The following is a 26,642-nucleotide window of genomic DNA, read 5'->3' as shown; positions in this document are numbered from 1 at the left end:
TATCTGCCCCCCCTCATGTCTGTATGTAGGAGCAATATATATATCCTTCGACGGAATCGCGGTGGCCTGCAGTATGTAGACTGTAGTGTATGTACACTACTTACCGTGGTGCTCTACCCGCCACCCACCCGCCCAGTACCACACACACACCACACACCACACGCCACCTGAACACTCTCCATTTCCAATGCGCGCGGCCATGGCGATTCCCTTTTGCAGCGGCAGATATCGTCACCGTGATGACTGCGTCGGTAGAGTGTCATGCAACCTTCAGGAACGGTATGTAGGTAGGAAGGTATGCAAGTCTAGGTCGCTTGACTTCCACGTTTTTTTCGCGCAGCAGATCAATCAACCGCACCCCTCAGACTCCACCTCTTCACTCCACCTCACACTCCACCATTGACAGTTCAAGACCCTGGGGGGATGGGGGATGGAGGGCGGGGCGGGGGCGCTGCAAACACCTGTTCCTGAGAGCCAACCCACCTAGGGTAGGTATACGGTGCTCTAGACGCGCGCACACTTGTCACAACCTCCCTCCCTCCCCTCTCTCTCCATCTCCCTCCCTCCCTCTCCCTCTCTTGCCATTTGGGAGGATGGCCTGAGGGATAATATTGTGGCTTCTGACGGCAGACGAGCTAATGCAGTCCGACTCGTTGATCCAGGACTACGCCCCCAAGCAAGCACGTATGTATGTAAGTGAGCCGGTATGTATTCGCGCAACCCGTTGGATGGTTTGCAGGTGGTTGGCGGACGGTGGCTCGAACTGCGAGTGGGAAGGCATCGGGAAGCTCAACCTGAATCTGATGCGGCAAAGGGGGTCGGGGAGGGGAGAGGGTCGGGGGCTCTCCGATGAGCATATATCGCTGCAGAAGCAAATAATCGAGCGAACCGGGAAATCTTCGTGGGCCGCGAATACACATGCGAGCCCTCTGCGGGTGCAGCAGAGTTGTCGTCGTCGTTCGAGCGCGCCCGCCCTCCGCTGCTTGAAACGGGTGAGAACAGGCGAAGCTGGAGCGGGGTTGATCGTCCCCCCTCCTCCCTTCCCCCCTGAAACCAGCTTGTATATAGTATGGTATAGTATAGCGCCGATAGTACCTACTCCACCAAGTACTTGGTTAGTTAGATAGTAGTTACCCAGGTACCTGAGTACCTATACCTACACCACTCTACCTCAGATGGCGTGCAGAGCCAGCCAGCCACACTCCAGGTCCGGATGCTGGACCCCGCCTTCTAGATTGGCTGGGGGGGCGCCGAGCTAGAGGAGCTGAGATCTGCTCCTTCTATTCTCGTCCGGCCAAAGTGATGAGAGAACTTGGAGAAGAACTTGTCGATGTTCTATGTACTCTATACTAGCACGTACGGTGGTGGTGGTGGTGGTGGTGGTGGTGGCTGCTAGTCAGGAACGATATATGCCAAACCACAGGCCACAGGGTGCCATCCATCCCTCTTCTTCTCGGAGGTGCATGCTTGCCGTAGAGCATGTACGAGTAGAGTATGCAGATTATGCAGAGTATGTATGCAGACATTCACCCGCCAACTCTGCTGCCACTCCCGTCATCCGGTCTCTTCGGTCACGCAGCAGAGAGAGGGATAGAGAAGGGAGAGGGAGAGAGATGCATAGGAGCACTAGAAGTAATTCGCGCGAGCCTTTCCGAACGAGCGGTGCGTACATGCTCTAGAGTGGAAGGCATGATTGCGAGAGTGAACATAGGAGGGGAGGATGAGGACGAGGAGGAGGAGGAAGAGACCGGGGGCGACTTTGTGTCACCACCAGTGGCCTTGGCACGGTCATCACCACCACCCGGTACCACCACCACCATCCACCACCACCCCACCCCCCACACCCTTCCCCGCCCCTTCTCCTTCTCCACCGCCTTCTCCGTCTTCTTCTTCTCCTTCCTTTCTTCTTCTCCTTCCAGCGCGTTCGACGGCGGCAAGCTTGTTTCGCGAACGAAGCCTAGGTGCATCCAAACGCCCCTAAGTTAATTGGCAATCTTGGCTCGTCCAAAAACCCCGGAAACCGTTTAAACGAATTCAACGCATCGATTCGATCGCTTGGTCCGACTGCCTCCCCCCCAGAGAAGAAGTACTTACATACTTGCTACATATATGCCCAGTCGACTATTGCCGTCTGACTTGCAGTGTGAGGAAGCAAACGTGGCAAGAACGTGGGCTCGTTTATCCGATTGGCGAGATAAGAGTCGCAGTCACGAAGGGGTGGTAAGCCGTGAGACTGCTCAGGTAGGTAAGTAGTGCAGTATTTTTTTCCATTTCTTATTTGATCATTGAATGCATGAAGGTAGAGTAATGCGGTGTACACTGCACACTGCTCAGCGTATGTACTATATGTACCGATGGTATACACCAGCGAGTGACACCTGTGAATATCCCGAAGGCTGACTGGAGGGTGGTGCCGGGCCACGCGAAAAGTTTTTCCGTTGGCCATCCCACAGCCCCACACTTGTCTGGATACGGTTAGATCTCCATTGCTCCGGCGGCCAAGGATACCCCAAGGCCCCGTTACGGCGAACAGGTCGACTGGAACATCCTCCCCGCTCCATACGCAATTAACGTCGTGTTGTGTGCAAAGTACTCTATCCCCCCCACGCATCCTTGCTGCCAATCGTGACGAGGCTCGCTCCCCAAATCATCTGCCCCCCAAATAAATCCAACGTGCCTGATCGCGCCTGCTCAAATAGCGAAAAAAAATCGGGCTTCGAAACAGTCCACCTCGTCACTCCGATTTCCAGCTCCGAAAGAATACTAGTTGCTGACCTGCATCCCCACCCATCCCCTCCCCCCCTCCCCCCCTCAACCCAAGCTGCTTCCCGGTCCCTGTAGCTCTACGCTGCAGTACGAGGGGGGGAAGAGAGTATTCAACGTACATGTACCTGCTAGCCAATAGTGGCAAGGCCCAGTCCGCTCTCGACGCTGGGCCGCATTCGGAGCCGTCTTCGATAGTTTTTAACATCCCACTGTCCACCGGTCTCCGTGAAGGAGAGAACAAATATCTAATAACTGTCCGGAAAAGAGTGTTACCAGATGAACCAACCCGAGAAACACTGCCAGACACCGACCACGGACACAAGAAAAGCTCCAGCTCTGCCCATTCCACAGCATGTTATGAAGCGCTCATTCGAAGACTCCACTGGTTCGGCCGCCTCTTCGGCCCAAAGTTCCCCGCCCGCCGGGGACGCATCCCCAAACTTCCCCAGGAAACGGAGATCAACGTCGCCAGGACTTCCTCCACAACTGGCCCCTCCTCCACCACCACCACCACCTTCAGCTCAGAACTGTCACAGCGCCGTTGCGTCGCTATTCGCCGATGCCTCCGGACGCATAACGAGGATGCCAACCATCTCGAGGAAGGTCCGAGCATGTGCCGCGTGTAAGAAGCAGAAGATACGATGCGACTTTGAGGATGGAGAGCAGACCTGTGTGCGGTGCAAGAAGATGAAGCTAGAGTGTGTGGTAAATCGCAGTCTCCAGACGATCCTGGACGAAGATATAGAGTTCGTTTCCCTCATCCCCCCCTTCCCCTCCGGCGTGTTGTCCGATGAGAAAGATCCGTTTCTTCCGAACCCCCCGCTTTGTTCTCCGCATGCTGATGTTGGTGATTCTTTGCACAGATGGAAGCACAAGATGCGGGAAGACACCGTGCAGCTGCAGCGTGCTGTGGAGGACGTCCTTGCGTCGTTGAACATGCGGCAGCTGGCTTCGTACTGCCCCACTACGCCACCGACATCACGGCCATCCTCGGAACCTCCAAACTCAAAGGGCCAACCCCCCCAACCGCTGCAGATCCATCAACGCGGCACTTCGGCATCCCATTCGACCGTTCGGTTCCAGGAACCGCCCAGCTGCAATTCTTTGAAGCTGGAGGATGACCAGCAATCGCACCGAGGCGGGCTGCCTATGGCCAGGGAACATTCTCAAGCTCTGGATGAGAGCGACGGTCAGTCCCTATTTTCGAACCCGATGGGCTCGCTGTACGAGGTCACCCGATTGCGCGGCTTGCGCGGCAGCGCCGGCACTCGATTCGGCGCGCAGTCAGACGATATGGACGTCGACTTCATATCCAGGGGCCTACTTTCCGAGACGGACGCACAGGAGCTATTCAGAGTGTACACATCCCCCGGATCGATAGTATCCCATCATCGGACGAAGCAAGCACGGCGACTGACAGTCCTTTAGGTTCCGTGATAATCTGAACCAATACCTATACAACATAGCGCTCGTCCACGACGATCTCGAATCCGCTCGAGCTTCATCGTCACTCCTGACAGCCGCCATATTCACCGTTACCGCCCTGCACGTGCCGCAGCACCATCATCTATTCCCACTACTGTACCAGGAGTTCCTCGCCAGCGTTTCGACGTGTATGTTCAACCGATACCACCGGCTGGACGACGTCCGTGGACTCTGCATCGGCGCCTTCTGGTTGATGGAGGTCTCATGGAAACTGTCGGGCCATGCTGTAAGGATCGCTACGGAGATGAACATACACCAGGCCTTCGGAAAAGCTGTTTCAGGGTCTAGCCAACACTTTGAGCAGGCACGATTATGGTGAGCTTCCCCCGCCCGGAGCATTTGCGCGAGCCTTTCCGGAATCGGACAAAACCGTTACACAACCTACACCCGAGTCCCCCACTCAGGATCCGGTGTTGATCATGGGTTGCTGACAATACTTCGTTCGATTAGGTATCTGCTGTATGTTTGTGATCACCATTTCTCGATCGTCTACGGCCGACCACCTGTTATCCACGACCATGAGCCCATGCGAAAATGGGAGCTGTATCTACAAACTCACCTGGCTACTGGCGAAGATGACCTCGTTCTATCGCAGGTCACGCTATTCACTGTTCTAACGCGGATCTTCCACTTTTACGAAGACGAATCGGAGAATGAGATCTCAGAAGAAAGACTTTCCCACCTACCAGTCTTCAATGGACAGCTTGAGAACTGGAGGAACACCTGGCGATCAAGGCTTCGTACGACCTCCCACTTTTCCTGTCCGAGATTCCCCAGGCGACTCCAGTGCTGACGGCTTCGAATAGCAGCGGACCCCGTGGGGCACAACCCCGAAACGATCAACTTTGTCGGTGATTTCCCTGGCAAAGGAGTCGAACTGCACTACCACTTCGCCAAATTACAGCTCAACTCCCTCGCTCTGCGCGGCGCATCTCCAAGCACCGTCCAGCACCTTTCACAGAACCGTAAAGACCATGCCAATATTGCGATTTCCTCCGCCATATCAGTGTTATCCATCATCTTGGAAGAGCCGTCGATCCACCAGTCCCTCGTCGGTGTACCACTGTACATCAACACCATGGTCGCTTTCGCCGCCGTTTTCCTCCTGAAGGTCACCGCAAAGTGGAAATCCGTCAGCTTCAACATCTCCACCAACCAGGTCTGGTCCTTGGTTGAACGCGTCATCGACCTGTTGAACTCGAAATCCCGGGTGGCGAGTGAGTTTCATATCATCCCACATGTGGCATTGGGCCTCGAGAAGATGTTGCACAAGTGCGTCGAGTTCGCCAACTCGAACAGCCCGGTGGACGATTCGAGGCTGTGGGACGCAACTGCGCAACACGGCGGAAGTATGATGCCCGAACCGCAGCATCAGGAGCACCACACAACCAACGAAGTGTCATCATATGTTGTCGGAAACGGCCAGCAACAACAGCAGCAGCAGCAGCATTGGCAATCATACCAACAGCAGCAGCAACAGCAACAGCAACAGCAGCAACAGCAGCAACAGCAACAGCAGCACGTACCATCCGGCACCCAGATGACTGGAGTGATCTACCCCCAGCCCTCCGAGAACATCCACAACGGACAACCGGGACAGGTGTACGAAGTCAATGGCCAGCAGTACTTCGGCATGGGCGTCTTCGATTTTTTGTCGCCACAACTGCCCTATTGACACCACCATAATCCCCCCATGTATCTTTGCTTGTAATGTAGATTCCATATTTGGTCCTTATTTGGGGCGTTGAACCGGAGTTTTTGTGTTTTCTCTTTTTGCGGGCGATTGTAGATGGTATATATATCGGTGGTTCTATCGGAACGGGTTTTTCGTGGACTGGAAGAAAAAAGACGTGGAAAAGATAGATTCGTTCGACGTGCTGTTTGTTTGTTTGGAGAGTCTCGAGGAGTATGCATTAGATGTGTTTGACCGATTCGCTTTGTCCGAGTCCGCGGTGTGTTTCGTTGTGTCTCGATCGTTCGTCGTTCGTCTGTCCGTCGGGTGCGATTCGGGGAACCGGGGAATCCCGGCATTGACTCCCACTCCCCTCGTGGGGAGGGGGGGGCATCAACACCGTTTTATATATCTAGCGAACCCACACAGAGCTTCGGTGGCGGAAATACCTCTAATTCTCCGCCTCCGTAAACCCTCGGCATCTTTGACGCGGAGAATGGGATGGTCGAAGCTAGTTAACTAAGTGGAGCTCTTTTTTCGGATGTCTGCACTGGTTTGGTGACTGGGACGGACGCACTCCAAGCGATTGACCGACGAATTGCAACCGTGCTGAAGCGCGGCAGGCACCAACTGGGGGGGAAATACCTCCAGATGCAGAGATTTATCCGGGTTGGTACGGTGCTTAGATAATCGTTTTTTTATTTTTTTTGGCGACGGGGACTTTGTTTCTTCCACCGGTCAACTCGACGAGGACGAGAACGGGGACAAGGACGGGGACGGGAACGGACGGCCGGCTACAAGAGCGCCCCGCGAAAACACTTCACAGCCGTTCCGGCCCCGGCCGACTAAGCTAGAGGCTTCGGAGTCAGTGAAGTTGGAACTGCCCCCCAGATTATATAAGCCAGCCACGTAGAATGAGATGTCACAAAACTCTTATATAACATTCCTAAGGAGGCAAAGAGGGGGGAACGAAGCGAGGATTGGATTGGACTGGATTGGACTGGATTGGCCGAGCAGGTGTGGTGGGGGGCGAGTGATGGACTATGGCTATGGGCCCGGGGGTGTGCCGATGCTGAAAGCTGAAAGGGGATCGCACAGCCGGGTTGCCGGTTCTCCCGGCACGAACACCCCATGTATTTACAGCGAGCAGATACGGTACCCTCAAGCCGCCGCACCGGAGCAGCGGAGTGCTGGTACCTGGACGACCAAGTGTTAACGTTGATGCCCACTGTTAACCATATTCGCTTCCTCCCGCTGACAGGCGACAACCTGAGTCCTCCATCACTTCCCCGTCTCGCCAACAGCTCCCCCATCACATCGCCATAGCCTAGCCCGCCGCCACATCCTCCAGTCGTGGTGGATCCATCTGTATATCGTCTCACCTCCTGTGTAGGTAGGGGGGATTTGTGTCCCTCGCCGTACCTATGTACGTTTTGCTTCCTCCCTTCCCTTCCCTTGCTGCTGAAGTTCATCCTAAGGGATTATCGCCTCCAGGCTCCACAGCTGGCTTTGTTTTTTGTTTCATCATTAATTGCGTGCGACCTTATCTAGATCATGGCATTGTCTACCCGTGCACACACGCTCACTCGCTTCGATGTCCCCCAGTGCCCCCAACCACCCGGGGGACGGCGTTGACTACGGTAGAGTAGATAGAGTAAAACGAGTAGGGGTTGGATGGAGGGGGGGGGGACTCGGGAGTGGGAAGGGGCGGCTCATGCACTGCTTGCTTCCCGTGACGACGCACGCACGCAGGCACGCACGCAGGCACGCACGCAAGCACACGTAGGTACATACCTCTTGGGTACTTTGTCTAGGTATCCCAAAGGGATAGTAACGCCGATGATGCACCCATCACACCGCATCTCACAGATATATAGTAGTAGTCTGTAGACATAGTAGACATAGGTACGCACATCGTAGGGAATTCAACCGCATATCCTTGATGCACCGTGGTGTCTCCCCGTGCTACGAGACCTATGTAGCAGCTGGCCCGAGATTCAAGAGATGTATATACATAATCTATACTCCTCCCCCGGTCCCGGACTCCCGGATGTGCACGCGGCGAGCAAAGTCACGGCCAAGAAATAACCTGCTTTAGTTGGTACTGTATACTCTAGTCAAGGGGGGGTAAAAAATATGTATTTTTTCCCCACTGGACGCATTTTGATATCGTATCAGGGCGTAAAAAACACGTAGTTTGACCGTACTGATACGATATTATTAGCATTTTCTTAGAGATACGTTAGCACTACCACATCTTTTACCCCCCCTGGCTATACATTAGTTACCGACAAGCTGTAATATTCCACGCCGGCATCGGGGAGTGGGATTTGGGACCTGGGTAGCACGCGCTTCTGGCCACGGATGGACACATTACATACATAGGAGGGCGCCATCTTTTTCTTGATTTAACATTCGGCCCCCACGTTCATCGGTGCGAGTGCGACCCCATGACTATCTCGGGCTTCCTCTTTCTCAGCCGGTGATCGTCGTTATTACTGACAGGGAAAAAACTCTTGATTCGAACTTCCACCCCGTGGGCATCATCATTATGTTAGTCAAATATACTTGTCTATCTATCCGTACTTCCAGAGAAAAAAAAAGTTGCACCAATCATTACTCCGAGATCTCCGTCTAAACGTTCCAACACTCATCACATCCCCCCCACACACACATACATGAGACACACACATACACATACATACACACACATACACCCTATGCTGCAAAAGATATACAAGAAAGAAAAATAGCAAGAAATTTTAAAAACATAAACACGTCTGGGTGACCGTGGCTCCACTACCGCCTGGAGAAATTCAAGAACTTCGACGCCGCCAGCAAGATGATCAGCGTGCTGCCGACGAACGCGATGAAGATACCCATGTCCCTCCAGCGATTGTCAAAGCTCAAGTCGAGGGGTCCAAAGAACTCGTCACCGACCTTGTACGCGCAGTACTGGCACACGTCGGTGGCATTGAGGTTGCGGATGTAACCGGGGGCGCTCGCCATGAAGCTGCCGGCGTACTCGCCACACGTCTGGCCGGCGGGCGGAAGGAACTGGCTGTACTCGTTGCCGCTGCAGACCACGGGCATGTCGTGCAGCTCGGTGACCACCATGCCGCCGATGAGGCGCGTGAACGGGTCGAGCTCGTAGAGCCATGCGCGCCAGAAGCCGGGAATGTTGGGCTTGGGAATCGTGACTCCGCAGAACACGGCGAAGACGATGATGATGAACGGGTTCAGCAGCGAGGCGATGAAGAAGTTGGGGGTCAGCGCGGCTACGGCTTGGCCTAGGATCACCGAGAACATCTCGCACACCAGAATCATCAGGAATTGGTATCCGGCGCGGTCGGAGTCGGCGGACATGCCGGTCGGGAAGTAGATGCAGACGAAGAAGGCGACCGCGCAGAGAATCGAGTACGGGATTTCGGCAACGACCATGGAAAGCGTGAACGCGAGCGGCTGGTACATCTTGCTAGATTGTTCGCGGTACGAGATCAAGCGAGCCATGTCGTACATGGGCTCTACCTGGGCAAGAATCAAGGACGGCAAGACGGTGACCTGGAAGATGACGAAAACCCTGTACTGCAGACTCGCCCTGGAGTCGTCGAGCTGCAGGAATACGAGACCGGTCAAGAGGGAAATAACGACGTGGTTGAACAGTCTGGTGAATCCGTAGTTTGGCGTCCTCCAGAATGCGAGGTTCGTGCGCTTCATCACCTGCATGAGCTGGTAACCGAACGGTGTGGCGTACTGGTTCTGGATGACTGCTGGTACGGCTCCGATCGCGGCGACTCGCTCCTCCTTGAGTTGCGAGATTTGCGCCTTCACGTTGGCCAGTTCCTCCGATGTACGCCAGATGTCAGCCCAGTCACGGTTTCCAATACGCGCTGCCTGTCCGGCTCCAATTGCGTCGAGCATCCATTCGGCGACATTGGCGTCGGGAGGACAGTGGGCACCGTGCTTCTCGAAGTAGGCCAACAGAGATGCGGCGTCCTTTCCGATGTCACCAAAGTAGACACATTCACCACCGCGCTGGAGCAAGAGCAGACGATCGAAGTTCTCGAACAAGCTGGCGTTGGGCTGATGAATGGTGCAAAGAATCGCTTGTCCAGCATTGGCCAGTTTCTTCAAGAATCGAACAATGTTATAGGCAGACTGAGAGTCGAGACCGGAGCTAGAATGGATTGTTAGAATAATGCCGGTTGATCGTGGGGGATAACTCGACTTACGTTGGCTCATCAAGGAAAAGCAAAAGCTCAGGCTTTGCAGCCAGCTCGACACCGATAGTAACACGCTTTCTTTCCTCCACAGCAAGTCCACTCTGGGGGTTTCCGATGATTGCGTCCGCGATGTTCTCCATCTCAAGCAGGGCGATAACTTCCTCGACGTAGGCATTCTTCTCCTCGATGGGGACCTCGAACGGTTGTCTGAGGTAAGCCGAAAATCGAAGTGCTTCGCGAACAGTCTGCGTGGGCTCGTGAACATCCAGTTGCTCGGCATACGAAGTACCACGCTGGAATGCAACACCCTTTGGCTTTCCGTCAACCAAGACGTCACCAGCAATAACACCGATAGATTTCCTGCTAGCCAGCACGTCGAGCAATGTCGTCTTTCCGGCTCCCGAAGCACCCATCAACGCGGTCAACTGTCCAGGCTTAACGTATCCGAAGATGTGGTTCAGAAGTTGGATCTCTCCTTCGGGCACAGGCACCGTGTAACACAGATCCTCCCAAGTCAATACAGACTTCGAGTCGATGATGAGCGCCGATTCCTCCGCATCACCAAACTTGTTGAGTCGGCGTGCTTCCCGCTTCTCAACCAGCGCCTGGTTGAGTTTCTTCCGCTCGGCATTCTCTCCCGAGAAGAAGGTAACCGTCTTTCCGCCGGCACCGTAGGTGAAGTACTCTCCAAGAAGCGCGTTGGAAATGAGGAAACCGATGATCAAGGCCACGAGGATACCGATGTTGCGGCCCAGATCGGCTGGGTCGTACGAGAAGCTGGTCTTGACGTAGTCGCTGCCGATGATCATGTCCGATCCGGCTTGGGCACCAGGGAGTGTGCAAGTCTGGTGATCGAGATTGCCATAGCCAGGTCCGGATGGAATCAGTGCCTCGGGGCCACACTTAAAGTCGACACGCTTGAACTCATTCATCATGAGGGACGAAAACCCAAGGCCGAGCCCGTTGATGTAGAAGATCCAAGAGATCCACTTTCCTTGTGCGGGCATGGGCAGTAGATAGCCGGACGTGAGAACGAAGAGAGTGATAACGAGCTATCGAGTGTTAGTGTGATTTGAGTACCGAAATCATGGAGGTAAACTTACCGAAGCAAACTTGAGGGCATAATCGAAGTCAGGGCAAACACATCCCACGGTTCTGAAGAACAGCGTCATTGCCAGGTATCCGCAAACGATAAGAATCCAGAATAAGAAGAACGCCCCAGCATCTTGAGCCAACCCGCACATCCAATATGTGATGCAAGAGAACACGAAAATGAGCGGCGCGGCAAATACCACGTCGACGCAGATTTGTGCTATCCAGAGTGCCGATGGCCTGTGGAAAGCATACGCCCGATGTTTGTTGACAATCCCTCGTCCAGTCATAGTACTAGCCAACTCGGAGAACGCCTGGAAAGCATTGAACAGAAGAGACATGAAGAGTGTACCACCACGAGTGAAAGCTCCGCTCGAGGTTTCCGGGAGGTTGAGATAGACGGTACCGAAGACGATGGCAATAATGATCGAAGTAGCCCAAGAGACGGCCAAGCTGAACTTGTCACCCCACTTGAGCAGGAACTGCCGCTTCATCAATGCCCAGACTTGCATGTAGAATGGGACAGTGTAGACGGATTCGGCGCGCGCACCACGACGCTTCTCATCACGTGCAGCGAGTTCGAAATCGGTATGCACGTGTTGCTCCTCGCGGAGCTTCTCACGGTACTGTGCCATCTCGTGTTCCAGAGCGGCGAATTGCGGACTGTTGTGGAATGCGTCTTCGAGGCCTTGCGGGGTAGTTGGAACGTTGGTTTCATCTCGGCCTTCGGCGAAGTCGCGCTCCCACTCGTCGGTGCAACCAGTGAGGTAGTCCGGAGTAGTCTGGCGGGGCTTCGGAGCGAATCCAAGACCCTCAAAGTAAGAACGAGCTCCCTTTGTAGGTCCAAAGTAGACCTCGCGGCCGCTGTCGATAACGAGAACTTTGTCGAATTGTTGATAGATGCTCTCCGAAGCTTGGTACAGCGAAACGAAAGTGGTGGTTTGGTAAACATTCGTCATGATCCTCAAAGATTTGGCGTAGTCCAAAGCTGTAGAAGCATCCAAGCCACGAGTACTGTTATCCCAACTGCACACAGCAGCCCTACAGAAAAATTGGGTCAGTTCTCGTTCAACCGAATATTCGACGGTGATGGGGGGAAACATACTTGGTGATCATCATCTCCGCAATGGAGACACGCTTCCTCTCACCACCGGATACACCACGGACAAACTGGTTTCCAACGACGGTGTTCTTGGTATGCGTGATATTGAACATCTTCAGCAACAAATTGACAATATTTTCCTTGAAATCCTGCTTGGACATTCCGGCGGGCCTCTTACGAGGTGTCTTGGTATCCAGCGCGAACTCCAACGTCTGCTTAACAGTAAGGGTGGGGTTGTGAACATCATCCTCCTCGTTGTAAACACTTTCACCACGATACCTCTTGCTGAAAGTGTCCGCCGAAAACCGTCCGTACATGACTTCGCCGTCGACCTTGGTGTATCCGAAACGCTGATTTGCGATGACCTTCAAGAAGGTAGTGCAGCCAGAGCCAGGACGGCCAAGGACCAGACACATCTCGCCAGGCTGCAGGACACCCTTGAAATTCTTCAAGATATCGACCTCCTCTCCGCCGGATGACATTCCGATGATTGACTTTATTGTATCATAAATGTTGAAAAAGCTAACGACCGCATCGGGGAACGTCCTAACGAGGTTCTTCATACCGCCAATACCAGAGACCGTCAAGTCTTGCCATATTACACCTGTGTACAAACATTAATTTCGAACTCGTGAAGGAAAAAGGCAATCGCCCAAGATGATAACATACCAGCTCGCTTCTGCCTGATACCTGCCTCCCTCTCCGAAGACTCGTTTCCACGCAGATGATCTTCGAGGTCGAATTGCTCGGCCACGTCGTCCTGGACACCGGCCTTCTCCGGATCGGTGGCACGGGCCGCATCCCGGTGGCTTTGGACCCTTGAGATGTGGCTACCGCTTGCCGTCTTTGAGATCCGGGACATCTGCAAGCTGAGCTCACGGAACTCATGTTCGGCAGCTTCGACATCGACACCTTGGGAAATATTCGAGCTTCCACGGGGATTTGCGGTGTTGAGGTTCTCTCGCCGGTGGATGTCTTCGAAGACGGTGTCGTCCGAGGCTGTTGACCCACCGGAGCTGTGGGATTTGACCGGATCAGCCATCCAGGTGTGATGTGAGGGGATCGTGTTTTGCGGTGTGTGGTTGTCGATTTCTGAACGTTGGTTGATAGGTAGGTGCGGTGTTGTGGTATATATTCGAGTAGAGATCCGGCCAGAAGCGAATGGATTGAACTCGTGGGATAGCAATTAAAGCCCTGGTCGTAAAGGTGACGGAAGGGGCCTTATAGCAATATTACTTCCTCGGGGCTGCGGCCGGCGGCACCAAAAATACGGAGATAAGAATAATGTGGATGGCAAGCACTAGAGTAGCGGATGAAGGATCAATTTCACGGAAGCCTGGTGAATACATAACACGGATACCCTTAAGCCGGATTACTGAGAAAGGAGCACAAAAGTTCCGTGGAAGCCGAGGGCATCGCAAGTGTAAGTAGGGCCGTGCGTAGTCGGTACGTACCGAAGCTTTGACCTCCTCTCCATCTTGGTGGTGGGAAGAAGAAAGATCGTTGGGATCAGGAAAAAACCCACCACCAAAAATTTTAGCGTCGAGAGACACCACTACCCGTGCAAAGAACAATTCCGACTGCCATTCAATGCCAGATGCTACTCAAGTAGCCGACCATATCGGTCTCTTCGGAGCCGGACGCGTGGTACGAATAATCATCGGTATTCTCAAAAGTCCGAAAGACCGTGTGAATTGCCATCCTTGACTCCTTGAGCTCACAGACGGTACTGTTACATATCAGAGTCTTCAGTCGCATCTGGCGGAAGCATTTCCACTCTTGGCAGCGTCGAGTGGATCCAACCAGTCCGCGTCTGTCGATCAAGTAGAGTACCTATATAGCCACCGTCCAACGTAGCTTGAATCCACCCGAGCTGATTCAGGACACCGGGGCAAGGCCGCTTACCTTAGCTTTAGAGTAGCTGCGGAATCTGAACCTTCTCTGGTGCTTCCAGTGCCGATGTGCCGGGCGCGCTTATTCTCTTAGCTTCAGGCCCGGTCATGAATTGTCAGGGAGCGCTTCGAACTACCTAGCACCGGATGTATCCACGAACACCGACGCGGATATAAAGGAGGTAGTACGACGTACCGAGCTTTGGCATTTCAGTCAATTCTTCGTCGCAATAAATTAACGATTGTGCTGTCGCGGGCAAGAAATTGAGTTGGAAAAGGATGCTCAAGGTTGCAACCGATACAAGATAGAGTAGGTACACCAAGACAGAAGTCTGGGCACGCATACAGGACCACAGTCCCGGCAAGCAGCGCCGGCCCCACTTCCCCTTCGTATCATCAACTTCAACCAAACTTTCCTTGCCGGTAGGCCTTTGCGCGTCCTTCCACGTTTCTGGCGTAATCCCCCGTCGGAAGCAGCCGAAGACTTTCCTTCTTTTTCTCCCCCATCCAGGGCTAAGTAATGACATCTACTCCACTCTAGCCCCCACGCTTGTCCGTATCAAGCAGCAAAGTTTGCGGTACGGCACCGATCGCGAGGAGGGAAAACGCTAATTTCACATTTGTCAGCGGTAAAGCAGGACGTCTCTCCTTTGGTGGGTTATGCTCGCGCCGGAGATAACCACTTAGTATACCCCCGACACCGATTTCCGAAACACTAGATCGATCTATCCGGCGGAAGCACAGGAAGTCACTCATGGAAATATTCAGAGGAATCCGTCTGGTTCGAAAGTTGGCATAAGCTGTCATGGCTGCCGATCTAGTCGACATAACTACCTAGCTGACTGTTCGATGACACCCCCGGTATCTACTACCTTTCGGCGGGTATCAATCGTACCGTCCGGTACCATAGATTTTCCGAGTTCCGTCATCTCAGTACCGTATTTCGACAGAAATCAATGCTTATTTTCCTTGGCTTCTCGTATCGAATTATCCGCGTGATGGAGGTTTGCTACTGGTGGGTCTACAATGTACTATAGCTCGAGTCGATATTGACTCGAGATTGCTATGGAATGTGTGTGCGATTGCTCCTGGTGAGTCGACATTGCAGTACCATCAAAGCTCGCATTGATACTGTGCTGACGATGACTGCGAACTCTGTGAGATTGATTGGTCATGGCGAGTCGACGATTTGAGATCGAAGCTCACATTGATATTGCGCTGACGATGGCTACGAAATCCATGGGATCGATTGCTCTTGGTGAGTCGACAATGCATGCAGCATCTCCATAAGTCATCCACTGGTGCACGGTCAACCGTGGAGCAGCTTCGCAAGGCTCCGATAGGCATCTCAATGGCGTGATGCTCTGGTATGTGCACGGTGCTCCCCACGAGCGAGGGAAGCGAGCCGAAGGCACAAGTCCATTCCGACAGGTACTTCCGCCGTCCGGTGTACGGATCGGTTGGGAAAGTGGACTTTCACTGAATACCAAGACAAAACTTGCTCAAGAGGGTAATAGATACGGATAACACAGGGCGGATATACGGATGATCATGGCAATCAGGGTGAAAAGGAATCACATCTCCTTCCATAGCTAGAAATCTCCACAAGTCCGTTGCTAGTCCACGTTTCACGCGTATTCGTGTTCTTGATCTTTACGACTTGATCGAATGGCCAATACCGAATCCAGCAGGTTCCAGGACGCCGCGATGAAACTGCGATGGTTTTCATTCAGCCGTTCGGGGAAGCCGTACGGAGACATAGGTATATATTCCTCGATTTCCAGTATTGGCACATGATGAGCCCGTAGCAAACTTCCACCCGCCACAAAAACTTTGCCGAGGCTTATCTTGCTAAGCTCGACTGCACGTGTACATGATCTAATGCTTCGTAATACGGATCCATTCCAATTTACGACGGGAACCGGTGTGTATATGTACCACGATGATCTAGGTCGGAAATAGGTCGTATGCAACCACTGGTTAAATAAAGTTAAAAACGAAGCAGCCGTGTGGCAATTAGAGTATAGTATATATACCATATCGAGCCGTGTACTAATGTCGTTAGCCTTATGTAGGGCTTGAATAGGCCTACGAAATAAAATAGTCATCGTATAATCCAGCTATAAGCGCGTTGAACTCGTGAGGCCTCCGTAAGGGCTATGTCAAAATACGGCTGATGTTCTCATTTCCCTAAAATTGTCGTAACTCCGACATAATGCCTATGCAGCGAAAACCACCATCGCATAAATCAGCCTTCTCACTCTGTGAGCCTTATAGCTTTCTTGAGGCCTATATTGTCATTGTTGAGATTCACAGCACTGCCGTACAATAATGACTGTGAGACTGGCAGGCTTTTTGAAGCATTATGGCATATATTAGTTCGAGGCAGAAAATCCTTAGAGCTCCACACGCTCGATTTGTTCAAAGCATTATACAAGCCTCCGATGAGTCTTATTCAAACCTATGGGTTCTATCACTCTTATGAGTTAGTAGTGCATATGCGAAAATCAGCCTGCTTGACACCGGCGGCGGCGGGTGGAGAGGAGAGAGCGGAGGTGGGAGGTTGAACGTCTAGGTATTCTGTAGATGGTGATAAGAGAGAGAGAGGCAGCTCAAACAGAATCAAACCCGCCAGATAATGTCCTAACGTATGGTTAGGCGCAGAGTTTTCTGAAGACAGATATGATGAAGCTTATTTTTCAGTTTAAAACTTTCGAGCCCACGGCCCGTCCTCTTATCTTTCTAACGACTCATCCTCATCTTTCTAACAGCTTCTCCTCTCGCCTACAGCTCTCCCATCACCAGGCCTGGGAATCGTCCGTCCAGTCGAACATAGGTCCTCCATCACTTTATGGCCTTGCTGACAGCTCCTCCTCTTGTCCACAGCTCCCCCATCACTTCATCGTCTCGCTGACAGCTCCTGCATCACTTCCTCCACTTCCTTCCCTCGATACCAGCAAGTTATCCACGACGAGGAGTACGGGAACACAGTACTATGGTGAGCGGGAGACGGTACGGGAATGGTGGCGGGGGACTGGGAAGCGGGGAAGAAGAGTAGTTTAGGTGTATAAGGGTACGGAACAAGTGATAGTCATCTTGAAATGAAGAGTATCGATAAGTGATAGGCATTGCAAGAGATGAGGCTTGTTGCAGAAGAAGTCATTAGGGAATACTTATGAGCGTATAAGCCTTACTAATCCTTATTTTTCAAAATTCCCTACAGAGCCCATATGAAACCCTTATGAGCTTCAAAGGCGGCCGGCCAGTAGTCGTTGCAGAAGGCTTACGATTCAGGACTGATTTTCACTGCACTCAGGATTGTGGAAGCCATATTCAACAATCAGAGCTGGAATTTGAAAACCCTGACTAAGCCTTATTTTATGACGAGACTTTTCTCATATGTGGCTGCCATAATGCTTTTGACTTTAGTACACGGCTCGATATGGCCTAGAGAATCTTAACCAGCAGCGCGAGTGACATCGGGAATGTCCGAAATCCTGTTTCACCCCTCAATTCCCCACGCCATCGCGATCTTGTAAGTCCACAACTTACGAGCACATACTCTACCTATTCCAACCTCGAACCAAACAAAAAGGCCGAGCTCCTTGGGATCGAGCGCTGCTCGCGGTGACATTTATATCGAGTCTTGAATTCCCGAAGAAATGGGTTTAAACTTTGTGGTCCCTATTCTGCCTTGCTATTTTCCCATTCCGTCTAAACTTGAAAACAAAATAATGATAATAATCGAAACAGACCATTCACCTTCCTGACATCCTTTGAATCCTCCCTCTCATGGTATGTACAAGGGAAATGGAATCGTCAAACCAAGCCAAACAACCCCACCGATAACGATCAATACCGCCCAACATTTTAAAGTCCATTTAAAACCGGTAAAACCGCTGATCTGCGCCATCACAATACTCTGGGGAACCATCAGTCCTACGGCGTGAGTTCCGTACTGGTTTCGCAGTGATATAAATACCTAGGCCGACGAACGCAACATTCCCGTCACTAATAGCCGTGAACACACCCACCCCCGAATCTCCACGGGCGCAAAAAGACTGGTCGATTCATGGTGTGGTAGGTATTTACGGAGGTGTGGGCGTCGCGGAGGCTACCACTGACCAGTAGGGTAGATGGTGGCACGAGTGGCGGAGGTGGCGGAGGTGGCGCCGGCCCGCCTCCACCTTCGCTCGATAGGGCAACCGTTGCCGTACGGAGCCCCGACCAAAACGACTGGAATATCAGCACCTTGTAGTGAGTCGAGAAATGCCTGCCCATTGGCCCGATATGGAACTTCGTTCAGAACCCAGGTTGACCGCCCGTCTCTCGAGTCTTAGGGGCCGGCTTCCGTGCGGTTACCATCACTCGTTATGTAGGCATGGTGTCGGTCTTCCAAGTCGATATTTCTGTCAATTTTCGGATTATCTTTGTATGGTGCGCTTCGCTTTAAAGTTTAAACCCGGACCTTCATAGGGTCAGAAAGACCGAGTAATCGCTTGATTTTAACTTTTGCCGCGAAAACAAATGCAGAATTCCCAGCCTAGCGAAAAGCGCAGGTCCTGATTTTTACCAAACGAAGCATAATACCATAGGTTCGCACCTCGTTATAACGGCGAACCCCGTTCATCTGCCGTCTAGACGAAGCCCTTACTTTCGAACAAACTGTTTCCAGAGATACCCTGTGGTTATTTCGGAAGCTGAGTGAATGCTCCCTAGTTTTAGGATTCCTCACGTGCGAGATATCCCTCTCGGTGTGATCACTGAGCAGTGAGGAATGTTGACGCGATATTGGAAGTCTGTTGCTCAAGACTCATGTGTAAAGAGAGTCTGGACTCTGGAGCTTAAGCTATATATAGTACATACTATGAACATGACAGTCAACTTGAACCAGGATATGATCACGCAGCAACGTTCACTACCGGTATGGCTCCCCTTCAAAGGAGTGCAGCGGCTCATTAGACCAGAACCGTGGAGAAGGAACGTGCAGAGAGAAGGCTGAGAGATGTCACTTTATGAACCCAAGACTCGTCACTCGGCCACATCCAAAAAAACTTGACCCGGGCAAAGACAAAGCGAGACAGAACTCCAATGCAGCAAGTATGTAAGTAAGGACAAAGATGAACCTTTGGCGGAGAGTGTTGCCGCCGCTGCCGGGCTGATGAGGAGGCCCCTCACTATCCGTACTGGGGAGGGTTTGGGGGGAGAGCGAGAGGAGGGCTTGTCGGCGGGAGGAAGCGAATGTGGTTGGTAGGGAGCATCAACTTTTAGTGGGGTCCAGCGGGGTCGTTTGCTCCTTAATCGTCTGTTCATTAATCGTCTGCTCCTTAATCGTCTGCGTCTTAGTCGTCTGCGTCTTAGTCGCCTGCTCCTTAGTCGTCTTCTCTCTCTCTCATCGTCTACCGAATACCTAGGCCATCAACCTCCATATCTTCTCTTTCTTCTGTGTGTGCTCTCCTCTCGATCCCGCCTCCAGCCTGGTAGGGGTGTTAGTAAAATAACCGTCCGCAAAAGAGTGTTGACAGTGAGCGGTGGGGCTCACGGAAAAATGGGCTGTCTTCAGTTACAGGATGGAGGTACCTACTGAACTATCGGTGATACCATTACGATAGTTTTGGTGGACTATAGGACAGTACTCGCCCATCCGTCAGAAGAACTGTGACTGCTGTCCATGAGACCGGGGACCTTTGTAACCCCTCCGGAGTGGGGCCCTCGAGTGAGGTATTATGGGGCTGCACTCTGCTACGAATCCTCCGAGCAGAATTTGTTTTTCGGATTTGGTAACAACACTCAATTGCTAGGTACAACAATGGGGGGCATTAAATACAGGCACACTCTCCCACAGAAACCCAAACTTTTGTAAGAACACCATCGAAACTCCACGCACAGAACCCCAAACAAATGCAAGCCGGTATCATACAGGTAACAGACCCTCGACACTATGTAGAATCTGGATGAACTTCTAAAATCGTCTATCATTTCTTCCCCTCCTTAGCACTGGCAACAGCGATGACAATGCTACCATCCTTCTCGCGCTTGAGGCGGAGCATGGAAAACAGTTCCTCGGAGTTGAACTTGTCGCCAAGGTCCTTCTCGACGCGAGCGATCGCCTTCTGGAAAGACAGAGGGCGTCCGGTCTTGATCTGCTCGAGAAAAGCCTCGGCGGCGGCAGGCGAGGGGACGGCCTTCTTGGTGACTCCATTGGACTCGACTTTGTCAGTCTCACCCTCCTTCTTGGACTTCTTAGCGGGAGCCTGGGAAGTGGCAGCAGACGTAAGGTCGGTCTCGGCGTCGGCATTGAGCTTGCGCTTCTTGTCTTTCTTGTCCTTCTTCTCGACGGGCGCCGCGGCCTCAGCCTCAGCCGCGATGATAGGAGCGACAGGAGCAACAAGAGCGACAGGAACCTTCTCAACCTTTTCCTTCTTACTCTTCTTAGACTTCTTCTCGACCTTGTCCTCCTTCGGGGCTTCGACCTTGGGGGCCTCCTCCTTAGCCTCTTCCTCGACGACGGGTGCCACCTCCTCGACCTTCTTGACAGCCTTCTCCTTCTTGGCCTTCTTTTCCTTCTTGGCCTTCTTGGGAGCCTCCTCGACAACAGGCTCGGCGTCCTCCATCTCGGCGTCCTTGATCTCGATGACAACGGCGACAGAGGCGGGAGCGGGAACGGGGTCCTCCTTCTTGGCGTTGGTGCCCTTCTTTCCCTTGCCCTTGTCGGGACGGTAGAGCGCGCCCTGGTACTTTTGTTCTTCAGAGATACAGCTCTATGCAGTGCGTATATATGTCAGCTGCTTGCGTGGTGTGAATGTGTGGGAGGTGGGGGGGAGGGAGGGTGAAGGTTGGAACGAACGGTGTGGGTGCGGTAATCTGTTCCGTGGAACGTGGTGGAGCAGTCAATGCACGAAAAGACGGCGTTATGACAACGGCCGCGGTGCGCGTCAAGCTTGGGCTTCTTGATCACGTCGTTGCAGGACTCGCAGTTGACTGTGCGCGAACGGGTTCAATTAGCTCCATTGAGCCCATATCGGAGGAACGCGCCCGGGGTGGGGGGGAGGGGAAATGCATACAGGAGACCATCTTGAATGTGTGTGGGAGTTGCTGTGGGAGGGGATGTTTTTGGGGAAGAGAGTAAGGTTATTTCGCGGTATCGAGGAAGGGAAGAGGTTGTTTTGCGGTGTCGAGGAGACGCCATGTCGAGAAATTTTGCGGTTGGTTGCAGACCCTGTCTAAGTAGGATCTGGCGGGAGCGCTACGCCACTTTTGGATAGGGTTTCTGGCAGCATGTATACATATAGATATGGCACGTGCAGACTAAGGTTAGGGCAATAGCCTTTACGAGTGCCACGATGTGAGCAAAACACGTTCCAAACTCTGTTATCCGTGATCTATGATAGTACATAGCACTCCACTTAACTACAACATCAATATTCTCGCCTCGGTACCTATGCCCGTAAGCCATCACTGCAGAGAAAGTCATCATCGAGGCAGATCTAAAAGCATTCGGAATCGGAGAAATCCGAATGATGTTGGAGCACGGGATTTTCTGAAGCTGAGACACGGGCTTCTGGTCTGGGCATGGTGTGAATCTGGCGGGGCTGTGGTGGTGAGTATGTTTTCCCAACATGTCGCCCAGCTGTAGTGATTGGTGCTCGTGTGACTTGTATCACATGGATCGATCCACAGTCCTGAGTCGACGGAGAGGCAGCCGTATGTACCTAAATACCCAGGAGTAGGAATCCCCAGTTCGTCATGACTGGCCAGAGCGATTCGTCTCTTCCTCCTACCTACTAGGTAGTAGTGCAAGCCCCAGTATTGGCGGCAGCAAGAATCGTGTTGGTAATGATCATCTGATAACTTACATCTGCCTCCCATCAAAGCCATCTCCACTAACGGTTGGTTGGATGGGGAGTGTCTCGCCTGTGCCGGGCACCTGTAGGCTCTCGATGCGGTTCTAAAGACTTGAGCCCCGCAGCCCATTGTTGTTGCTTTTCTCGTGGAGATGAGATCGTGAACACGAGCAGTCCAAGAGTCATAGTGTACGACCTCGAATCGCCCTGCCAAAAACGTGTGCGAATATTTGGCAGTAGAGTAATAGCGTCTTTGTATCCCGCTACCATGGTTTATGGAAGGGAGCCCGCTTCCCCTAGTCTTTCTTCCAGAGGGAGGGAGGGTGTATGTTCCTGTCTGGACTCTGGAGAAGGATTCCTGAGAGCTGAAGAGGAGCCATGTACGTACGTATACGTATGGGTTCGAACTTCGAACCGCCGGACATGCGAAGTTTGGGCTCCAGGATGGCTGTCCTAGATTCAGCTGGAGGAGCGAATACAGATCCACAGGAGAAAAAAGCACTTATGATATGAGATGAGGGGGAGCCCGGGGAGGGGCGCTCTTGGTACATATCCATCTCCAGATAGATAGATATGTAGCTTACCGCGCGAAGCTGTCAGGTAGGCAAGATGAATCCGGCGCCGGAGTCCGGACAGCCCCCGTAGTAGAAAAACAGGCACGAGCCCCACTGTAATCGTACGTATATCATATTTTTTGGCCGACTAACTTGGGGCTGGCTTCACGGAACGAGGAGGCTACACATACCTGCCGTGAAGCTCTGTGGGGGTAGTGGGGGAGAGTCTCGCTTGAAATCAGGTAGACTATAGTTACCCCCGGTCGTTTCTTACACGCCATCGCAGTCCGCATCCAACGTTTTGATTGCTGCATGCAACCCGTCTGAACTCGAACTCGGGGCAACGCTGAGCCAACCCGCCGACCAGCTCCAAGGCCATAACCACAAGAGGGAATTTCCAAAGACACCTTCAGAGAAGCCGGATAGCCATCGACAAGTCTCCATCTCCGCGGAGTCAAAGATCTTATCGGTGGCATGAAGCAGAGAAATCTTCTCGACTCCCAAGCCGCCAACCCAAGCGTTCCGACAGGACGAAAGTAGATCCGGCTGCATCACTGTAAGTTGCACGTGGGTGTGTATGCCGCGAGGGGTAAAGAAAGGCTATGCACATCGCAAACTCGGATAGGTATCATATGTAACTTCTTACATAAAAAGGAATGCATGCATACTTACTCGGTTACTTGGCCCTGTCCCTGCCATAGCCATCGCCAAGGCGGTTGTCGATTCGTTTGTTAATCGTGCATGAGGTAGAGTACTGTAGTCTAGAGTAGATACCGTAGGAATGTATGCTTCATATGGATTTTGGCACGGATATCGTGGCTACATGCTACAATGTTTAGTGTACTAGAACACTAAGAATTGAATCGCGGCCCCAGCCCCAGGTCACGGAGGATATGGGCATGTAGGAAACGTCTATAAAAGATACCGATCGCTGGTGAGACAAGACAAACATCACCGGTTCCATGAATTCAGCTGGTTGCAACGTGCGGGGTGTGCCGCACCACCCTTCTCTATTCATTACCAACCGGTTTATGCGTACGCACAACCCCCGCCCGCCCAAGATCAGTAGTAGTTGGTTGGTTGGCCACCCGGTATGTACCCATCAGACATGCCTACCCCGCACAAAGCACGCATCGGATTCTCGCCAAATGTGCCTAGATGGGACTTGGACGGTTGGAGTGCGATACTACTCTACTCGTAGACACTGCCAAGCTGCGAGAATCTACTCCCTGCTCCCGGCCAACGTCGCTACACACGATGTAGTAGGTGGAGTAAAGAGCGGTAGCTGGCGGCGCCCAGTTTTGTTACGTAGTGGGGGAGATGGACAACCTGACACAGTCCGGTGGTACCGGATCGCCTCGCCACCACCGCCGCCCTAGATAAGCACCTACGCAAGTATGAGCTTACCCAGTGGGCGAAAATCATGATATAGACCCCTCTTTCCCCCCTCCTCATCTCCCTTCCTTCCTTCCTTCCTTCCTCACCACGCTTCGAATAAATCAGAACCTCACACAACAAAACCAAAACCTTCCACCAAACACCCCCACCAACTACCAACTATCATCATGTCTGGCTGTGGATGTGCCTCGTCTGGAGCGTGCGGATGCGGCGAGGGCTGCTCTTGCGACGGCTGCCCTGTCAGTTTCCTCATTCCCAGCTTGCCCGCGTGACTTGTACTGATATGTCCGTCGTTCCAGCATAAATAAATGTCTCTTTAACGACAATCTCTGAGCAAACCGACCCACCCACCACGTCACGCCTGCCTATCGTTCACGGGGGATAACAACACATCGCGGTGGCAATTGGGGGAGTGAGGAGGGGACTGCGGAAGAGTGAAGGAGTGGGATGAGATCGAGGAGATGGTTCTCTGCGGGGTTTCGTTTTTTGAAATTCTGTTAATGTCGCTTCAAACGTTCTTTTCGTTCGCTTCAATGAAATAAGCTTGATTATCCGAAATTATTCGCCCTTGTGCAACTGTGCAACTGTGCCGCTGTGTCCGTGTGCCCTTTTGATACCTAACCGCATACCGACGGGGCCTCGCTCGTTCCTCCACAAGGCTGTGGTCAACCTGCAAGCGAAAACGTGCGGGAAAGATGGCTGGTGGCCGGCTGTGTTTTAGCCACTGGTTATGAATGGTGATACATATCAAGGGCTCTGGGTGCGAATCGGTGGCGGTGGCTAGGCTCAGCTCAGCTCAGCTCCGGCAACGACTACTGATAGTCGATCGTTCCGACGCTCCATACATCTATTTATCTATCTATCTAAACCGAAGAGGGGAATGTATTCTAACTATTAACCAATTAATCAACGCCATATATATATATTTACACCATATATATATTTACACCATACGGAACGAGTAGCCGTTGCTCATAACTCAGTGCCCGATCTCGATTTCTCCTCGTCAGAAGTGTTGGCGGTATTAGCCTCGCGCTCAGCCTTTCCATGCTCAAACATCCTCTGGTCGACGCGGGCCACGGCGTACAGGATGACGACGATCACCTCGAGCGTGGGCAGGAAAACATAGAAAGCCGCGCGCTTGTGGTACCACGCGGGGTTCGTGATGGGCCGGGGAGGGAGGAACGCGATTGCTGCGCGGAAGGCGTTTTCGAGGGCTGCGTTGGTCAGTCTGGTTAACTGGCTAGCAATCGATCTCTCTGTGTGTGCCGGGGGGAAACTCACTGAGTAACAGACTGGCAATTATTACGATGATCACCTTGTGCATAGTCGTCCCCATTTTTCCAAACTTTGCCTTCGCGGGAGTGCGGATGAAGCGTGCGGCGAGCACTAGCGGAATCGGCATGAACGAAAACACCGTGAAGTAGATGATCCCGAAGCGTTGGATATCCCGGCACTTCAGCAGCCTGGCCGTGTCGAGGGTGTAGAACCCTATGACCGTCGCCGTGATGACTACATTTCGCCTTCGGTCAGTCCCAGCCCCTGCAATAGGATATACGACGGTTATCACTCGACTCACGCATTATCAAAACGCAAACAACGGAAACGTAGTACACGGCGAAGGCGATGACCACTGGCTTGCTGCGCCCGAACCGCGGGTGGTAGCTACGCACTATCCGTTGCGTGAAGTTCAGGTTGACGATATAGAGGAGTAGCACGCCCGCCGAGACGAAGATGCCCGCCGCCATAGCCACCTGCGTGTTCTCGGGGTTTTTCGCAGTGGCTGTAAAAGAAAAAGAAAAAAATTGGTTAACGAATATAAATCGCGGTGGGTTCCCAACGTCCGCCACGTCGGGAAGTGGGCGGAGGGAGAGGGGGGGCGAACCTATTCGCATCGCGAAAGTGGTGATTCGAGCCATGCAGAAACCAAAAGTGACGCCGCTATACGTAACCAAACGTCAGTTCCCACCGCACATTTTCGACCGTATCTTTCTTCGGGAGAACCCACGAGAATATGAAGAAATGACCCTTCGCCTTGTTGGTCTTAAAGAGGTACATGTGTGTGGCGGCGAGACACGCAAATATCACTATGAACATGGCCGAGACACCTACGTCAATCGTATCATCTGGTTTTCCGCCGAATGCGGCGTTTCGAGCTGGATATGGAGGGCCATTCGCCTGTGAAGTGTTAGATACCTAAGTCACGGGTAGCGACACGGGAGTGCAACTGACAAGCATCTGGGAGAGCGCGTACGACTCGGCACTCGACGACATTTTGTTGTTTCGGCGGCGGCGGCGGCGGCGGCGGCGGCGGCGGACGGTATTGGCAGAGTTTTTGGGACAATGGGGATTTCGGCTTCCGGAAAGTGGAGACTGTCGTGTCGGGGCTCCTCAGGTTTATGTAGTCCTCAATACTACCCCCTCCCACCCTTCCTTCCTTCATGTTTAGGGGACATGTCACTCTCCTGTAGGCGCTTCCCAGTAATTCCGAGAGTGGCGTACAATCTCTGGATCTTTTCAAGCCTTTTGATTCGCTTATAAGACGGAGTTCTAGAAGTCGGTCTATCATTCCGCCGCCAATTCCGTTAATTCCGAGCCTAAGTTCGTTGAGGGA

The 26,642-nt window shown here is 52.6% G+C and overlaps 7 protein-coding genes across 7 annotated transcripts; 3 read left to right on the top strand and 4 right to left on the bottom strand.

Annotated features, from left to right (window-relative positions):
* Window positions 1–1,325: 1,325 nt before the first annotated feature.
* BZA05DRAFT_384787 (uncharacterized protein) lies at window positions 1,326–1,694 on the top strand. The gene has a single exon (XM_051482351.1). The coding sequence runs from the start codon at window positions 1,338–1,340 to the stop codon at window positions 1,677–1,679; it is 342 nt and encodes a 113-aa protein (XP_051343530.1). The 5' UTR covers window positions 1,326–1,337; the 3' UTR covers window positions 1,680–1,694.
* A 1,429-nt stretch (window positions 1,695–3,123) lies between these two features.
* Window positions 3,124–5,926, top strand: BZA05DRAFT_331316 (uncharacterized protein; the record flags this gene model as incomplete). The annotated part of the gene is made up of 5 exons (XM_051480584.1): window positions 3,124–3,512; window positions 3,630–4,124; window positions 4,195–4,566; window positions 4,702–4,991; window positions 5,061–5,926. 5 exons carry the CDS (start codon window positions 3,124–3,126, stop codon window positions 5,924–5,926), a joined length of 2,412 nt encoding a protein of 803 aa, XP_051343529.1.
* Window positions 5,927–8,526: 2,600 nt separating this feature from the next.
* Window positions 8,527–13,817, bottom strand: BZA05DRAFT_105878 (ABC transporter). The gene is made up of 5 exons (XM_051478520.1): window positions 13,010–13,817; window positions 12,344–12,944; window positions 11,250–12,279; window positions 10,156–11,198; window positions 8,527–10,100 (listed from the first exon to the last, which is right to left on the bottom strand). The coding sequence occupies exons 1-5, from the start codon at window positions 13,380–13,382 to the stop codon at window positions 8,723–8,725; spliced, it is 4,425 nt and encodes a 1,474-aa protein (XP_051343528.1). The 5' UTR covers window positions 13,383–13,817; the 3' UTR covers window positions 8,527–8,722.
* BZA05DRAFT_105865 (uncharacterized protein) lies at window positions 13,655–14,623 on the bottom strand. The gene is made up of 3 exons (XM_051478519.1): window positions 14,429–14,623; window positions 14,246–14,313; window positions 13,655–14,173 (listed from the first exon to the last, which is right to left on the bottom strand). The coding sequence occupies exons 1-3, from the start codon at window positions 14,574–14,576 to the stop codon at window positions 13,928–13,930; spliced, it is 462 nt and encodes a 153-aa protein (XP_051343527.1). The 5' UTR covers window positions 14,577–14,623; the 3' UTR covers window positions 13,655–13,927.
* Window positions 14,624–17,717: 3,094 nt separating this feature from the next.
* On the top strand, window positions 17,718–18,700 carry BZA05DRAFT_433202 (uncharacterized protein; the record flags this gene model as incomplete). The annotated part of the gene is made up of 6 exons (XM_051486254.1): window positions 17,718–17,767; window positions 17,986–18,027; window positions 18,109–18,178; window positions 18,219–18,312; window positions 18,369–18,489; window positions 18,573–18,700. Coding segments are annotated over 6 exons (378 nt in total). The 3' UTR covers window positions 18,574–18,700.
* A 1,311-nt stretch (window positions 18,701–20,011) lies between these two features.
* BZA05DRAFT_433201 (uncharacterized protein) lies at window positions 20,012–21,444 on the bottom strand. The gene is made up of 3 exons (XM_051486253.1): window positions 21,297–21,444; window positions 21,080–21,213; window positions 20,012–20,993 (listed from the first exon to the last, which is right to left on the bottom strand). The coding sequence occupies exons 1-3, from the start codon at window positions 21,304–21,306 to the stop codon at window positions 20,208–20,210; spliced, it is 930 nt and encodes a 309-aa protein (XP_051343525.1). The 5' UTR covers window positions 21,307–21,444; the 3' UTR covers window positions 20,012–20,207.
* A 3,556-nt stretch (window positions 21,445–25,000) lies between these two features.
* BZA05DRAFT_441085 (uncharacterized protein) lies at window positions 25,001–26,302 on the bottom strand (the record flags this gene model as incomplete). The annotated part of the gene is made up of 6 exons (XM_051486643.1): window positions 25,001–25,245; window positions 25,313–25,540; window positions 25,608–25,811; window positions 25,914–25,969; window positions 26,037–26,206; window positions 26,261–26,302. 6 exons carry the CDS (start codon window positions 26,300–26,302, stop codon window positions 25,001–25,003), a joined length of 945 nt encoding a protein of 314 aa, XP_051343524.1.
* Window positions 26,303–26,642: the final 340 nt, after the last annotated feature.

This window comes from Tricharina praecox (genome assembly GCF_024521635.1).
Source record: "Tricharina praecox strain CBS 144465 chromosome Unknown BZA05scaffold_2, whole genome shotgun sequence".
Classification (NCBI taxonomy): Eukaryota; Fungi; Ascomycota; class Pezizomycetes; order Pezizales; family Pyronemataceae; genus Tricharina; species Tricharina praecox.
The sequence above is the reverse complement of the archived record's forward strand: the minus strand, read 5'-3'. Positions and strand labels throughout refer to the sequence as shown.